This window comes from Phalacrocorax aristotelis, chromosome 20 (genome assembly GCF_949628215.1).
Source record: "Phalacrocorax aristotelis chromosome 20, bGulAri2.1, whole genome shotgun sequence".
Lineage (NCBI taxonomy): Eukaryota > Metazoa > Chordata > Aves > Suliformes > Phalacrocoracidae > Phalacrocorax > Phalacrocorax aristotelis.
The window spans coordinates 7,283,121-7,300,560 of record NC_134295.1 but is presented as its reverse complement, the minus strand read 5'-3'; the positions used below and the strand labels follow the sequence as shown (position 1 = coordinate 7,300,560).

At 44.5% G+C, this 17,440-nt stretch overlaps 1 protein-coding gene across 1 annotated transcript; it reads right to left on the bottom strand.

Moving 5' to 3' along the window:
• Positions 1 to 2,329: 2,329 nt before the first annotated feature.
• AGO4 (argonaute RISC component 4) lies at positions 2,330 to 17,440 on the bottom strand. The gene is made up of 18 exons (XM_075115136.1): positions 17,297 to 17,440; positions 14,069 to 14,234; positions 13,326 to 13,446; positions 12,078 to 12,259; positions 11,537 to 11,673; positions 11,319 to 11,453; positions 11,057 to 11,144; positions 10,504 to 10,651; positions 10,304 to 10,423; positions 9,949 to 10,077; positions 9,637 to 9,770; positions 8,675 to 8,859; positions 8,206 to 8,365; positions 7,279 to 7,594; positions 6,898 to 7,032; positions 6,012 to 6,113; positions 5,589 to 5,788; positions 2,330 to 5,141 (listed from the first exon to the last, which is right to left on the bottom strand). Exons 1-18 carry the CDS (start codon positions 17,313 to 17,315, stop codon positions 5,033 to 5,035), a joined length of 2,586 nt encoding a protein of 861 aa, XP_074971237.1. The 5' UTR covers positions 17,316 to 17,440; the 3' UTR covers positions 2,330 to 5,032.

Here is a 17,440-nt window from a genome sequence, read left to right as displayed (position 1 = left end):
ACAAAGGCGGCGCCCGACGGTCCCGCCGCCATCTTGGGCCCGCCGCGCTCCGGCCTGGCCGCCGCGCCGCCTTCGTGCTTTGGGCTATTTTCCTTTTTTTATTTTTATTTTTTTGACTCATTTTGTGCTGCCAGGCGGAGGCGGCGGCGGGGGGAGTCCTTGTATTGGCAGCTTTTTTGTTGTTCCCGAGGTGCTCTGGGCCTCGCTGGCCAGGACCCCGCCATGACCCCACTCCACTGAAACCCAGCAAAACTGAGGAAAAAACATCCCGTCCTTCACTGTATTTGTGATTCCCTTCCCCAAAGAGCACTTGAGAGGGAGAACGCTGACCCCAGGCCCTGACTTTGCTAATGAAGTCAGAAGCCCCAGGAGCATTGCATCAAGACAATGCTCAACAAGAGTGTTTACCCTAGTCTGGGCTGCGTGAGGTGATGGAAGAAAGCCACAGAAATTCAAACTGTCAAAGCTGTTTAGCTCAGTAACTACGCCATGTAGTCACATCCACGGACAGGATGAGCTCCCACAGACCCGAGGGACAGCATGGGGAGCATCAGTCAGCAAGCGGTTGGATTTCTGAGGGGCGTTCGAGCAGGAAAGGCTCGGGGCTGGAAGCGGCCGAGGGCAGGATGGGGAGGCTGAGGCACATCCTCGCCCGAGGGCACGGTGCAGCTCCAGCCCTGTGTTCCTGGGGTCTGACCCAAGGCATCTCTGCATCCTTTTGGAAAACACTAGAGTAAAGTCATCCCCCGGCAAGCCTGGGGCTGAAAAATCTCTATTTCCAAACCCACCAAAAAAAAAAACCAAACCCCAGAAGCAGGGGTTGCTGAAGATGCAGGCTACTTTAAGCAATCATGTGCCCCCATTCAGTTATAGATGACATGTTTTCACCTCATCCAAAAAGCTTTTTCTGTCCTTGCCCTAGTATTTCTAGTGAAGTACAGCTGTCTGAGGAAACAACAAAGCCTCACCTGAAACAGAGAAGATTAATAAGCAAGCAGCTCTTTCATTTATTAATCTGCACCTCTCTGATATAGAATCACTTCTCTAGGCATCTAGTCTATTGACACCATATTTTCTCTACATGTTACTATAGAATTTCTGAGAACATTAATAAAATACACCCATTCTGAGCACCTTCCCCCTGGGGCTAGCGCAGGTAATTTAAACTCTCCTTTTAGCATCCCTAAAGATGTTACCCATGCGTATATTTCTAAATCCTACCGCATCAGAAATATGTTGTGGCAATGAGTTCCACAGGTTATGCATTGTGTACAACTTTTAATTAAAAGTTAAATAATTTAAGACATTTGTTTACAGGCAACAGTATCGGTTGCTCACTCTGTACATTGCATTTATTAGACATCAACAAGGAAAAACAGAACATTTGGCACAAGAATGCCAATTTTTTTTATTATTATTATTTTTTTTGGACACATGAACACAAAATATCCCTGCAGGCTAAAAAAAAAAAATACATTGCAAGTTGTACACGACCAGCATCTTACCGCAACATGGGGCTGCTAACCCACCCATAACAGTTTAGAAAGAGTACCTCGTATTGCTATAGACATACATCCAGTCCAAATTTAATAAAATACAATTTTAAACGTTACAAGTCTAACAATATAGAAACAAAAATTACATCATAAGTCAAAATGAACAAATGCAAACATTTTACATTGAAGTTTCAGCCTCTAGACATAGAAATATGAAAATGTCAATAGCAAGGTATAAGAAAATCTGTAAGTGATATTACAAGATCTTTCCTCCAATGCACAAGGAAAAAACCTTGTAGTTGAAACAGTATTGATACAATGCCCTCCAAACCCTGCCTTCTTAAAATGAAAGCAGAGTTACTCCCTTGCTATTGAGCAAGAAAAATCCTACAGCACATCCACAAAGGTAGTTTGGGGGGTAGGTTTTGTTAAACACTGGATCTGAACAAGGGTGCCTTCCCCATCTGAAGAGCAAAGCTGCTGAGAGAGGTTAAATAACTCTGACGCCTGTGTGGGACAAGAGACGTACTGCGTGAAGCGTTTGCCTGTACATCGCCACCTCTCACACCCTTTGGATGCAGCTACAGGCACGACACTAAGCTGTGGTACTCACAACAAGAATAAATAAGCCAGGCTGTTCAAACGTTGGAGACAGGCTAACTAGCGATTGCCAGAGCTTGTTCAGAATTCAGCTGTTCACAAAGCAAGCAGAACTGGTTTGAAAATGGGATTTCTGCCCTTTTTTTTTTTTTTTTTTTTTTAAAATGTCAACCACCCCCTTCCCCAACTCTTTAAAAACTTTGCTACATTTAAAATCTTTCACACCACAGAGCTAAACAGTGGCCAACAGGCTTTATTTATTAAAAAAAAAAAAGAACCCAAACCAAAACAAAACCCAAAACAAAACACCCTAAGAACTACATCTACAGAATGCACATCTTCCCATTGATTGACACATGCATAACGATTCAGTCAGTCCCAAGGGGTTAATTCCAGATCGTCAAGCCCAACCTCCAGACTTGGACTCAGACCTGTGCAGGACAGCATTGCCGAAACCTTGATCTTACCGTTACCGCCACGCAACGGTCCTGAACTTCAGCGCTCTTCTCCCAAAGCGACCGTGCCGCGCCCCCAGCGGCGTTGCTCTACGGCGGCGTTCTCACACAAGACTGGGTTCAGGTTCTCGCCCTGCGTCCCAGGGCTGGCCGAGGTCTAACAATCCGTGTAGTCTGAGGTTAAATATTCAGTCCAGTCACAGGCAAACAAAGGAGAGGCTCTTACTTCACTCAATCTGAACTAGGAGTGCTTGGCACTGGACAATAACTAACTGGTGATAAAATTAAGCATTTCTTATGCACCCTTGATTAAACCAGTCACATTCTTGCCTAGTGCACAAACTAAAAATAGCGATCTTTGATCCTATAACCTAAAAAGGGTGCTCAGTTTGTTTTCAAGGTGCCAAAGTTTTCCTTGTGTGTTGGGTCAGTCAGAGTTCATTCTAAAAAGGGTTTTTTTTGTATTCTCCCTGAACGAGTACTGAGAAAAGCAGCCATCTAGCTGAAGCAGCGGTCAGTCTCCCACCCACATGTCCTGATTTTATTACACAAGTGAGGTATTCTTTAAAATAAAATAAAATAAAATAAAAATCCTAAAAAAGAATCTTTTTTTTTTTTTCCAATCTAAACCTGTCCACAGTACGTGCCAGGAGCAGAGCTCACTTCAGTCCCATTTTCAACAGAAATTTAAAAAGTTTAAATTTAATGAGACTTACTACTTGAAAGAAGGTTATAAACTGTTTGAAGACTAAGTTCAGTGTACTCTGGTACAACTGAAAAAAACCCAGCATTTAGAAATGTAAACTTTAATTTATTTACAAGCTTAAAGACTGAAGGAAACAGCATTTCATATTGCTGAAATTTTGAGGGGGCTGGTTCCTAAGCTTTGGAACAGCAGACAACTTAGCAGCAAACCCCACACGAGTATCAGAGACCACAGTGCAATCGTTGGGCTTCTCAAAACTTCTGTTATCAAAGTAGCTGTGTTGGCTCTACTCAGTTTAGGAATAAGCTTTTAATCTGCGCCAACTCATGTTAAAATTAACAGGAATCTAGTCTTAACGTACTATGTTCATGGATTCCAAGAGTATTCAGTGAAACCAAGCCCCTCTTCTTTATTACACATTGCAGCTGAAAAAAGCCAAGCAGATTAAAAAACCCTAATTTCTAGGCTGGGACAGAATCAGAGTAAGAGACCTACATTGGTTAAACATGCTGTTGAATGCAGTTGTGTGTGCAACCTAGATTGCCAGGGAAAGAAAGAGTTTAAAATGCTGGTACAAGTACTTAGGTTGCCCTTCACACAATACATTTAGACTGTACAGATTGGCAAGCCTTTCCTACACATAACACCCAGTTTCCAAGCTTATAAAAAAATGTTGTAGACAGGACACCAACAGTGAATATAAAACAGTTAAAAATAATTCTTAAAAAAAGCATGGAAGTGCGTCTTTTCTAATTAGTTTCAGAAACTGCCAAATTGTGTGTTCAGAAAACGACACGAGAATGTTGGTTGAACTCATGCACAATCCTCAGCTAGAAAATTACGCTGTTAGGGGGGGCTTAAAAAACAAATATTTATTGCCAAAGTTAAACCTTCTATGAGAAAAAAGTTTTAAAATCACTTAGATTTATCAAACCACACAGCAGCATAAAGTGGGCACTTTTGTAAAAGTTTGCAAAATACCTAAAAGCTAATTTTTTTTTTTTGTTTTTATCATTTTTAGAGGGGGGAAATGATGGTTCAGTACTTGTTACGATACCATGGCAGTATTCTTTGTAACCATTATAATTAAAATCTGACAGGCATCACTATCTGGTTATATTACACATTCACAGAACAAGAACCACCTATTTGAACTCGCAGTATAGTGCAATTGCTTTGCAGCCCAAGACTGCAGAGATTAAAAAGATAATTAGTAAAACTGACAAAAAACTGCAATACCTGTGAAAGTTATGTTTCTTAAAAGGCATTTACAGTAGTGAAGTCTAAAATCTCCATTAAAAAATCTATGGCCCCACACAATAGAACAATTACATTTAACTGGAGTAAAACGCTTCGCCATAATACGCATACTCACTAAGCAGCGCGTGAAGACAGGGAATCAGTCGTCATGATAAACTAATGGGATGAGGAGATAACTTAAAAATGATAGCTAGCAAAATATTCAATAGAAACCTTTCGTGCCAAGTCCTTTAAAAATTTCAGGATGATCGGCCTTTTGCGCTTTGAGGTAAAAATTCAGTCCAATGCATCAGAAAAGACAGTCTATGAATTTCTATTACATAAAATAATGGAACAAATGGCTCAATTGTGTTGGTGCATCAGACATTGCTGCGAAGTACAGATTCAGTGCGACTGTTCAGAGCTGCTGGTAGTGGGCAGTCTGAAATAAACTGGGCCCTAGCCATAGCAGTAGGCATTCAAAACATTTCAGGACTGCATGGGTAGTTGGTTTTGCCTCATCTTCCCAGATGCTCTCAAGCAAAATACATCGTATGCTGAGTATCATGGTGGATCTGCACTGCCTTTGCCAGAGCCTGGGGGTCGCGGCCATTGCTCTGTCCTGACACGTGGCTGCCTTCAGCACTGTAAAAATGCAGACACACACAGAGAACCATGAACAACTGGGCCAAGCAGCACAAAACTCTCATTGATACTTATCAATATCTGAAGAGCGGGTGTCAGGAGGATGGGGCCGGGCTCTTTTCAGTGATGCCCAGCGCCAGGCCAACGGGCCACGGGCACAAGCTGGGACACGGGAAGTTCCACCTGAACATGAGGACAAACCCCTTCCCTGTGCGGGTGCCAGAGCAAGGGCACAGGCTGCCCAGAGAGGCTGTGGGGTCCCTTCCCTGGAGACATTCACCCCCCGCCTGGACGCGGTCCTGTGCCCCTGCTCTGGGGGTGCCTGCTCACGCAGGGGTGGGACGGGGTGAGCTCCAGAGGGCCCTTCCCAACCCCTGCCATTCTGGGATTCTGTGGAAATTTGGGTCCGTTATCTGGCTGCCAGGAGGACGAGGCACGGTTCCTTACCTGTCATGATCCTTGTCCACAAGATGATACCTGGCCCTAAACGCTACCAGCCTGGCATAGTATGCAGGAGCTGGAATAGAGACAGATCGCGTACACCGGACATAGGTGTGACACAGCTGGTACGTCAACAGCTGTAGTTCGTCTGCAGTAAAACAGTTGTCGTCCCACAAGACCTGATAGTGGGAGGGCCGGCTGGTTCCCTGTGGAGAACAGATGAGCAGTCAGCTGGAGAGCACCAACAAAGACAGAGGTGGCACCTGAAGGTTGTGCCTTCTATCAGCGCACTGAAGAGTAAGCGCCAAACGGGCACTGAACTGACGCGACTGTAAGTCTGCCAAGCCATAAATAGAAGCAACATTACTCATCGGGACAACTATAAGGAATTAGTCCCATAGCCTGAGCACAGCAGAGCTGAAATGTTACCTGAATTCCTGCATGGCTACAGAGGTAAAAGTCAAATTCAGAAGGATGTGTAATCGTGCTGTCCACAGTAGTGCCTGCTGGTACATTGCCGCTCTTACCCACCTATTGAGGAAAGTTTATTATTAGCCCATGGTTGTTTTTTTTTGGAAGTGACCCAAAAATACCTCCTAAGGTGGGTTCTACTCAAAGCTGTTGAAGAATTTACTGCTCAAAAAGGTGCAAAAATATTAAGGTCATTTATACATGAGGAATGAAAATGTTCTCTGTGAGTTCATTTTTAGAAATTTCACCAAATCCAACTGGTGTGTCATCAGAGAAAAAATAAAATACTTGCCAGTAGCATTAAAATTGCAGCGTGGGATCAAGCCTACACAAGTAATTCAGGATCTGAAAATGCAGGTTTTCTGAAATAAATTTTTCATACCCTTGTTTGCACTCACACCCCCGAGATCGCTATTTTTCAAGCAAACCTGAGATCACGAACTTTCCTAAAGAAGGTTCCTCAGCCTGCCTTGTGGATTTGTGCCATAGGCAAAGCTTACAGATGCATCTAGAGACAGAACAGGCAACAAACTGAACAACTAGTTCAGTTTTTAGTCAGGAATCCCAGATTATGGCTCTAGATACACAAATACAGGGATATAGAGTACGCCTGTTCCAAAAGGGGCTGGGAACAAGCTGTTCCGTCTGACCGCTTGATCTAGAGCAATAAAAAAGGGGAGGAACTGGTTATTTTGGTAGAGAAAGCATGTTATTGCACAGAACTGCTACTGCTTGTACAGATTAATTCTGTTTTAGTGGGCAAGATTGATACCACCCCACTTAACCAAACAATCTTACTTTCCTGTTGCCATCACCTCCTTCTTATGTAGTCAACATTACTTGCCCTTTCAGTTTTGTCAGCACAGAATAGTCTGGTGTGATGCCTTTTCTGCACAACAATGTAGGTTATTCCTGGTCTATAATCTTCTTCCAAACTAATACAGGCCTTCCGGATTGCTATCAGCTCTGGCCAAGCTACCTAGAAGTAGAAGATTTAACTGTTAGGCGCTGAATTCAGTACACATCGTATTCTTTTCATTTTTTCCCATGTACAAGCACCACTTCACAAGGAACACGATCAGATGGGAAAACTGTACATTGTGCTTTCCCAGGAAAACTCAGTGAGACTATTAACTGTCCCCTTAATACACGCAATCCACATAAACATATGTATTTTCAAGGGCCAATCCCTTTTCCCAAGCAACAAGAAATCATTAGACAATACCTGCTTCATCTGCCCTTCTGATACTCCCCCTCTGTAGTAAATGATCCTTGTGGGCTTGAAACGAGTGGATTTGTAAAACTGGATCAAGAGTTCTCGCACCATGTTGGTCAGGTCCTGTATCACCTCCTGACTGTACAGCAGCTCCTGGGAGGTCTCCTGACGGGAGGTCTGCACGCGCACTGTGGCACAGTAACGGCTGGGATGGCCGTCCATGCTGCCTACCACAGCGGCTATGGAAGGCTTCTTTCCATCCCCAGCCGGAGGGTGAGTGACATCTGCTCCCAGAAAGATCACTGGCTGCTGGAACACTGAGGGCCTGTTTAAGATGATTAAGGATTATTAAATAATAAATAGTAAAAAAAAAACAATACAAAGAAGGGGGATGAGGAAGGAAAAAAAAGTTACAACTGAGGAAGGTATATCCAAACCATTCAACAGAACTAAAACCCCGTCAGAATTTTTAAGGATGAAGTCCTCTGCCTCAAGCTCTTTTACAGTCCAGAGAACAGAAAGTGGAAAAGGAAAGGTCCAAAGGCAGACAAAGTTACAAGCATTTATCACAAGCCACTCTTCCTCACTCCTTTTCTTCCAATTTGGAAGGAAATACCTTCTGCCTAAGGAGGTGGCCAGAGGAAAAGGGAGACTGAGTGAACCCAAAGGCAGGAAAAAGTCATGGGGGGAAAAAAAGCCGTTGTGAGCTTGTTTTCACACACGCTGCCGGATGGCTCTACCGCTACAGATGATTCTCAGCACAGGGCTTACTAGGCAGATTCTGAATCCAGAAGCATCCTTCTCTGTCCACTTCAGGCTGTGGATATTTCTAAAGCACGTAATATTTTGAAAGGTATCATTTTAGCGAACGAACCAAAATGACACCAATTTGCTTGACAATTCAGACTTCAAGGAGAGCTTTAGATTTAGTCTCACCTTTGATGAGGTACAAGCACATTGTTGATTCCTCCAAGCTTTGCATTTATCTTCAGACACAGGTTGGACAGTGTTTGTGGTGAGGTTTTTACCACATTCTTTACCTGAACACACTGAGTGGCCATTCCTAGGAGAGTGTCACCAACCCGCTTTACTTCAGCTGTGACAGAAAAATAAGTTAGTGGTTCCAGTTACCTGGATGGTCGGTAGTTCCATCTGCTTCTTCTCTTGCCCCCCGCTCCCCCACAAATTTTATTGTAATTCAGATCCTTAAAAGTTCACCAACAAGGGCTCGGTTTGCTCTTTGGTAATATTCAAGTACTCCAATCAGGCCTGACAAACTCATCTCCAAAACCACCTGTTAAACAGAAGACATTGCCTGCCCTGTCTCCTCCCTACCGCTGAAGCGCACAATGAGATGCCCACTCGCCGTACAACTAATTAACATTTTACAGCCTCTTCTCCATACCGTACACAGGCGTCTTTCCGGGTAGAATCACCACAATCAGCTGCAGACCAACGTACGTCAGTTTTAAGTGTTTAAACATGGGCTCCACGCTGTCTGCGCCCTGGGCGTATTTGCAGAAACAGGGCTGGCCTTGGATCGGCATCCCTGCATCCTTGGAGATCTTGCGCAGCTGGTCAGTAAAACTCCTGTAAATGAAATATAAATAGATTTCTCCTGGCTTTTTCACTATGTTTCACTCTGCCGTTAATTCTATCAACAAGATCTGAGCTATTTCAGCTATTTCAGAGCGCTTCCAACTTGACAGAACGGTAATTATTTTTTAGCAGTTCTATCACTATAAGAAACTCACTAACAGGATTCTAATCTTGTGTGTGGACATTTCATAACCCTCTGTTCCTATAATTTTAGAAGTCTTGGGGAAACAAACACACATTTGAGTTGAATGTTCTGAGGCAGATTCCCAGACTAATACTGATGCTCTGGTAGAATTCTGCTCATCCACCAAACTTATTGGAACATTACTGCAGCCATGATTTGTGCCAAATGTTTCAGTGGTTCACACAGCCTCTATCTTGAGGATTCTGGAGAGTAATTTGAAGGACAGGGGACAAAAAATATTGCGTGACATTGCCTGGGAGGCAGCAAAGGTTAATAAAAATAGTCCAGGTTTTAAAGTGAATGACCATCATGAGTTATTTGTAAAAACAACAGAATACCAGTGGAATGCAGCCTCCAGAGCAGGAAGCACAGCCTCAGTGGTAAGGGAACTAATGCTTTTCCTAGCTGGCCAGTTAGGTTATGACCTTTGTCATAGTCTCCTCCCAAATTGTAGGTATTTAAGACTCTGCAGAACTGCCATTCCTCGTTTTCCTATTAGATGTGTTCAAATCAACTTATATTGCATATCACCTTTCAGAAATATGAGGAAAATAAATATCCTGAATAAATAGGAAAATACTTACTTTAATAAGTCTTCCCTGCATTGTTTCTGAGGAGCAAAACAGGCAACAGCCCACACTTTAATCTCAATGCCAGCATAGAACTGTTTCCCTCTCATGTCCCACACGCCTTGGTTTGGTGTGGCCACAGTCTTGTTCTAGGTAAAAACCAAAGGCAAATTAAAAATTAAATGCCGCTTTGTTCGACTACAGCCGAACAGTGCTCATACAAAGGAAGCATTTGAGAAGAGAGAACATTTTGAGAAGACATAGGGAACACTTCATGAGTTTAGATTACCTCAGGACAAGGTATTTTACAAGCCATGGAAAACTCACCCTGCCTCCGTATTGCAGCATTGGTGCTGGCAAAACTCTGCCTGTCAGCTCCGTCATTTCGTTGTGGACAACAATACCGAACTCCTTCAAATACGGATCGGGTCCCCCAACCATGCTGTTACTTTTCACCTGGTGGCAAGAAAAATATTTGTGTAACTACAGCTAATGCTTCAGGTGGCTCTGCCCTCTCTGCCACGAACAGACTTTCTGTTTGAAAGCATTTGTTTTGAAGAAGCCAGGGTTTTTAACTTCTGCCGTTCTCAGTCATTCTGCTTATCATTACATGTTCTACAACGCTTCTGGAAGAGCCAAAGAAGTGACAAACGCAGAGCGTTTTGCCAGAAAAAACACTTACTAGTCTGCTGATCTCTTCCTGGCGGTCTGGTGCAGATCTTGCAGTTGCTTTTATCATAGTCGACGTCTGATTGTCCGTTAGCTTCTTTATACATCTCTGGCCTGCCACTATGTTACACACCTACACAGGAGCAGCGAGAGGTGGCGTGATACCGTTTAAGAGCAGATATACCGCAATGCAAGAGCAAGTTAGTTTCTTACCTCAAGCGGTAAGTACGTGTGTTTCTGTTCCTGTCCTACTTGGAGACAGGGAAGGTGAGGATATTTTAGCTGCAGACTGTACTTCTGCTTAAAATACTGAGCTACTGTACACTCCATAGCCTGCCCGTTTTCCAGCTGCAGAGGAAACCTGTGAAGGACACTGGTTCTGGTTAGACTGTTCAAGATTTTTTTTTTTTAAGGAAAAAATGGTATGGAAAAATTTATTCCAGACTAGAAATGCTGGAAACATTTATTTTCCTTAGCTACTGGATCTCTTCTTTATGAAAAGACTGTATAGACTATATATACTGATTTTTTCACAGCTATTTTAAGAATTGTAGCCTTTGATAACTGTATTTAAAAGCCAGGATACAGCTTCAATTTTCCTGTGTTGAAAGAAATAAAGCACCGCTATTCCTCTACTCCACTAAGACTAAACATTATTGCAAAGCCACACAGCTGCTTCACCTCCAGAATCAACAATTCTTGCATAAACAATATAGCTAATAGGTTCAGGATTTTTTAAATTGTCAGAAAGTGCTTATATACATACGTCTGATGACTGGCTGGTCGCCGAGTAACATTGCACACTCGGTATTTTCTCTTCATCTGGCCACAATGGGTAACCTCCACTTTTAGACCTGAAAACGCAACACAGAAGTAATCTAAATAAATTCAGGCATAGGAGTCACCTTGGAGAAAGACGAGGGCAAAAAGGAACAGGCCAGCTTCCCAAGTGCCCTGCGAATTTTCATTACAACGTAATATGAGCAAGTTTCCAGTATTTTGTTGCAGCAGCTTTTACAAGCCTTTACCTCTGATTTCTTTGGTAAATTTGACACGCTGGGAGTCCGTAAGAGGCTTGGTTTGTTCATTGATGTTCTGAATGTCCAAGACCTCGCACATGAACTCAATGATAGGCTGGGCACGATAGAAAGCTGTTGCCGACACTAAGAAAAAAAAAAAAAGAGGATGTTTAATTTAGAAGCAGCAAGAACTGCGTTACCTTAGCGAGACTGAATTTCCTACATACCATCAATGTTGAGCATCATGTTCCACATGGCAGGCCTGACCGACTGGTGGAAACCAAACCAGACCTCCCTGCCACCTCCCAGAGGGTGGTAATAACCTTCGGGGGGGGAGAAAAAGGAGCGACCCACAGGGGTGTACCTGAAAATAGTAAGGAAATTACTACTTTGGGCGTTCTTTTCTGATACCCCTTTTCACATTCACCTTTACAGTGTTTAAAAGTACAGTAAATTTCTACAGTACGTTAGAATGGTTAGAGCTAACTTATGGCAAGCATATAAAGCCTTTAATGACAGCACAGTTGGAAAGGCTACAGCAAATTCCTGTTAGAAACATGACCAGCAGATACAAGTCCTGAGTTCAGATCAGATTTCCCTATTCTAGTGCAAATTTGTAAGGCAGGCGTTGAATTACACAACCGCATCCCTCATCCCCTCTACTGTAGGTAAGTGTAATAGCAGTAGAATAGCAGCAAGGAATAACTCATACAAATGCTAAGACAGATGTAGGATTAAGCCAGTCAGGAAGGCACCAAAAATACCCACCTCATGGAGGGAAGGTGCCGTGTGATTACGTCAAGCGCCTGTACAGAATCTTCAGGAACTTCATTCAAGTGCCCTGCCAGAGCTTCCAGCAGCAACTGAAGGCTGACGACTGACACCCACTGAATGGATACTTTAAATGTCTGGTCCTTCCCCTCTCCTGGAAGTGTCACCTCCATATCCACCTGACATGGGCAGAATGGAATTAAGCACAAGCGTTTGCTGTGGACTGCAGACTGCCACAACACTCATTGTTACCCTTTTCTCCCAGGTATCCTTTGAATCTGTATTTTTCACAATTAGTTAGTGTAATTCTCTTAAAACGTTACAGATGGTTTCCTCAGGATTTTGAAAGCTTGTAATTTAGTCATCTGAGAGACTGCACTGAGGTATCTTGAAGCGTAAATTTTAAGCAGTAATTAGTACGGTGACACCAAAGCTCTGGAGAATTGTGAGGTTTGTTGTTTTTTTTTTTTTTTTAAGTCAGCCAATTAATAGGAAGATGGCTTGTGACCAAACGAGAAGGCAAGAAAACCTTTTGGTCAAAAAGGTGACTCACTGGGAAACACAAATCTGAGTTCTAGCATAGTACTTGAGACTATTCTCACACACCATCAGCCCAGAGCGTGAATATGGACGCATTTTACGCATTCTGCGTGGCACCATACCAGCAATAACCAGATCCCTGGGGAGAAGAGTGGATGGGGATTAAGTTTTGTATCAGGACTGGTTGATATAGACTGCAATCTGTTAGAGCCAGGGCGCTGGCGAGCACGGGCCGGAACACGAAGGGCCAGCGCAGCTGATCTAATCGCTGACAGGGCTTGTGTCACACGTTTTTATGGAACGGGAGGATGTATCTCAACAGTGCAGCCAAACCAAAACAGCGTGTTTGTCGTCTGCAACTACTTTATCATCTAACAACAGAACAAGGGTTAGAACAGAGAAAAAGGAAGTTCCTATCAGGGCGGAAAAAAAATCTACTTGCAACTGAAAGAGCACAACATACTAATTCACACTATCGCTGACAGATTCTCCAGCTGAAGAGCTGGGAATTAGAAACCCGAAGATGACAAACTTCAGTAAAGCACCAATAAGTTCCTAGAGATCCCTGACTGGCTCTGCCTGTCATAGCCAAGACTATACCAGTACATCTGACAGCATTTGGGTTTACGCCAATAAAAGAACACTTTTCAGATGACACTGTACGTTTTCCCACAAAAACTTAAAACCACTTATAGTAACACTTACTCTATCCCGGCCAATAGGTAGTGGGTGTGCAGTATACATGTTCCGCTTCCCGTCGTATCCAGGCTGCCGATCACCAAATATCTGCATCTTGAAGTGTCTCACCATAGTATCCACCACCTCTCTACAGAGGGATTTATCGAGTTAGGTTGAAGAACACAAAATCCAGCAATGGTCTTATACAGTTTAAAATTCCCTTTTCACATTTTCTTAAATGCAGAAGGCCGGAGAAACATCAATGCACTAGAGTATACCCAAGTCAACACCAGGAGCTTTAGAAGTCACCTGCACATTAAGACGCCTCAGTTTCAACATACATGTGTCTATACGCAAGGCAGGATTGACCTACTGACAACATCCACGTGCGGACCCTAAAACATTGGTGTCAATCTGCAAGCTGAGCTCCCACCCCTCAGCTGCAAACACACGTTTGTATGAGAGACCGTGGCACAATTATCAGGGACATTCACTTGTGGACTGGAAGATAAAACCAGCTGTAGTTCAATGCTTAGAACATTTCCTAGAGCCTTCCCCATTACAGGCCAATTGCAAAACATCTTAATAAAAATAAGGAAAACATTGTATTATAGTTCACTGAAAAGCAACTGCTAACCACAGCACAAACATAAACTGGCCTTCAGCAGATGAAGGATTTCTAGGATGTACGGTTTTCTGTACATCCGTACAAATTCTGTACAAATTGAGGCACATACACTCTTTAATCTCTTTTATTAATCAACTCGTACCTGTTCACTCTTCGGGGGCGTTTTTCTGGTTTGATATCTACGTCATAGTGATAAACATCAATCTTGGGGATCTGAACCTGAAAATGGTTGGCCAGGAGGCGGATGGGTTTCCCAACTGTTCCCAGGCCTGGGCGACGGGGTGGCTGGAAAAGGCTTGCCGGGGGCCCTGGGGAAGTCAAATAAATAGGCATGAGATGTCATTGATGAGCCAGTGCAGCAGCCTTTCAGGGGTACTTTAGCTGACTTTCTGACAGGGCAGAGAGAAATCTTGAGTGGCTTTGTGAGGCTGCAAACAGAGGTGTTCCAAGTGGCTCACAGCCTTCCAGCTGCTGGGAACTTCCAGGTAAAAACAGTTCCCTCGAGCATATATAGGTTAGTGCCACAATTCATTCTCGAAATTGTAGTGACATTTATGCATGACTGTGGTTATGAACTCACCAGAGTCCTGAGATGGAATGCAACCACTTACATATTATGTATTTTCATATAATGTAAAGAGATATATATTCCTGCCACCATTTCTGGAACTAGCCAACAGCCACAGAAGCCACACTTTTTCATTATTTCACTACAGGCTTAAAGTTCAGACATTAACGATTGTCACTCTTGGTATACTTAGAACGTAAACCCCCAATTTTTATCTGAAAATTGATATTATCTGGGTAAGAGATATTTTTATTCTAAACTAAAAACATATTTCTGTATTGCATCTAAGCTACAACAGTTTTGTTGTTTCCTTTAGATCATGAACACAGAACTTCTGTTGACAGTGAACTACTCTTCCTCTAGAGGACAAATTCAGCCAATTTAAAATTCCAACACTAAGGAAGGAGTGAGAAAAGGTTTAGGCTTTCTTCTAAGAAGAGTAAGGGAGAAGGCATAAAGACAGCTAGAGACTCCTACAGATGTGGAAAAGATAATGTATTTGGACAAATGTAAGAGCTTCAGGAACAGCTCTCAGGAAGAAATTAGAGGCTTGAAAAAGTACTTGCATGCGAGCTAGTCACTAGTTAAGTCTTTAGTTAACTCAAAGTGTTAAGATCTGAGATACCACGTTAACAAGATTAAACAGACTTTTTTTTTAAATCTATCACAGCCTCAGCTGACACTGCACATAAAGCAAATTGAATTAGTGTACTTTCACAGGTTTTGTCTATACCTGCCAGTGCTTAGTGGGATCAAAGTAGCAAAGGAGAGGGGGGAAAAAAGTACTACAATGCAAGAATACAACAATAAAGCGATCATAAAACTCTGGGAAAATTTAGCATCGTGAGACTGTGTCAACCTGCCAGCATCCATTCAAGGCAAAGGCCCACAGTTTACACCAGGAAGGAGGAGAAGTAGATAAACTGCGGGAGAACGAAGCTCGTATTTGGGTACACTTCAGGGTGCGGCAATAATCTCTAGCACAATCGTAAACTAAACCCAGGACCAGATCTAAGGAGCCTTCTACACTGGGTTTATAAGCCATCCAGTGGCTACTATGTTACCAGTTAAAATTACCGATCTGAGAACAGTAACCCCAGAATGTTTTTTCAGCAGAAGAAACACTTGGAGCAAGTAAGCAGCTGGTAGCCCACTTGACACATCCACAGGACACATCCCTGGCTCCGCACCCGCCTGGCTAATTGCGACCCGTCCCGGAGGAGCTCGCAATGCCGCAGGTGAAGTGGTTGTGGGGTACAGTTAGTACTGTAAAAAACTACAGCTGCCTTGACAAGCGTGAATCATCAAGGGCAATCAAAATTTGCTGTGCTTATTTGGATACTAGAGAGATGATCCATTAATCCCGTGCTAATTAGTCTGTAGTAAGTGCAGGGACTGACCTCCCACAAGAGATTAAATGACAACTATATTTACCCATTTTCCTCCTCAGCATTGACAAGTTTTGTAAAGAGGCACAGCAACACTGACCTCAGTCAGTTTTGATCAAAGGAGATAACACTTGTATCTCCTCCTCTCTAAAGTTACTTCTCAACAGATTCCAGACAATAAGCTAAAAACTGTTTTCCCACTTGAAGCCAGGCTGCCCTGCAAGTCACACTGATTTCATCAGGATTTTTACCTGACTGGCCTGACTCAGGTTACATGTGCTGTTAGTCTCTTAATTTCTCCTGTTCTGTGTCGACCGTGTACCAGGAACCCTCAGCCAAGTTACTTCAGACAGGAAGCAGTTTTACAAAACTAAAAGAGGATCTGCTTCTACAGTTGGAAGCCAAAAAGGACACGCTACAGCGTATTGATGTACGACAGACTCTCAGAGTCAGCCCTTCACTACCTTAAAAGGTGGATTCTTCTGGAATCACGCCTTTGTGTCAATAAAGGCTTCCTGTCACACCAAAATTAACGCTACTTTGATCATACCAGTAGTCTGAACGGGAACTTGATGGATAAGATGCACAGACCACTTAGGTCAAGAAATACATCTTGCAGACATTTGATAGAATAATCACGGAATAAGACACAAGTAGGAAGGTGCCACACACAAAATACCACCAATATTTAACCAAAGTTTGCTTAAAAAAAAAATAACATCCGTATTTTCAGAAAGTATCACCTTAAACTCTTAGTAAAGGCTTAATGTCAAAAGCACAAGTTATTATGGTGCAGCTTGCAGGACTCGCGCACCGGGGGCACATCGCTGTGTCCCCCGAGAACCCAGCGTGCCCTTCCCTACCTCCTCGCCATCACCATTCCGCTCCCAAGCCAGGGCCCAGCCTGAGCTAAGCCGTGCCCAGCCGGGCCGCGCTCGGGGCCACGTCCTACCTACTCCCGGGAGGGTGAAGTCGCCCGACAGCCCGGGCAGCAAACTCCCGCCGCAGCCAGCAGCCGGCTCGGCGGGAGCCGTCAGGGCACATGCAAATCTCCTCGGAAAGTTTAGCGACCTGCTGCAGTTCCTCTTTAAAGAGAAGCGCCCGGCGGCCGCCGAGGCGCCCCCGAGCCCGCTCGCGTGTCGGCCCGCCGCCCGCTGCTGTGGGCTACCGGCGGCCCCGGGCCCGCCCCGCGGCACCGACCGGACCGCCCGCCCCCGGCCGCCACCGCCCGCGGACGGCGGGGGCAGCCCCCGCCGGGGCCGGCCGCACCCGCGGCCTCCTTCCCCCACACTGACAGGGCCCGCCGCCGCCCCCGGGGCCGGGCCCGGGCCTGACAGGGCCGGCGCTGACCGCCACCCGCCAGGCCGCGGCCCCCCGCTCCGCGCCGCCCGCTCCGCGCCCCCGCGGCTCTCACCGGGTCCCAGCGCTTCCATGGCGGCGGCGGCGGCGGCCTCGCTGCGGTCCCCCCCGGCCCCGACGACCGCCCCGGGCCCCGCCGCCGGCCCCGCCGCCGCCGCGTAGCGCTTGATCTCGGGAATATTGGCTCCGGGGTGGGGGC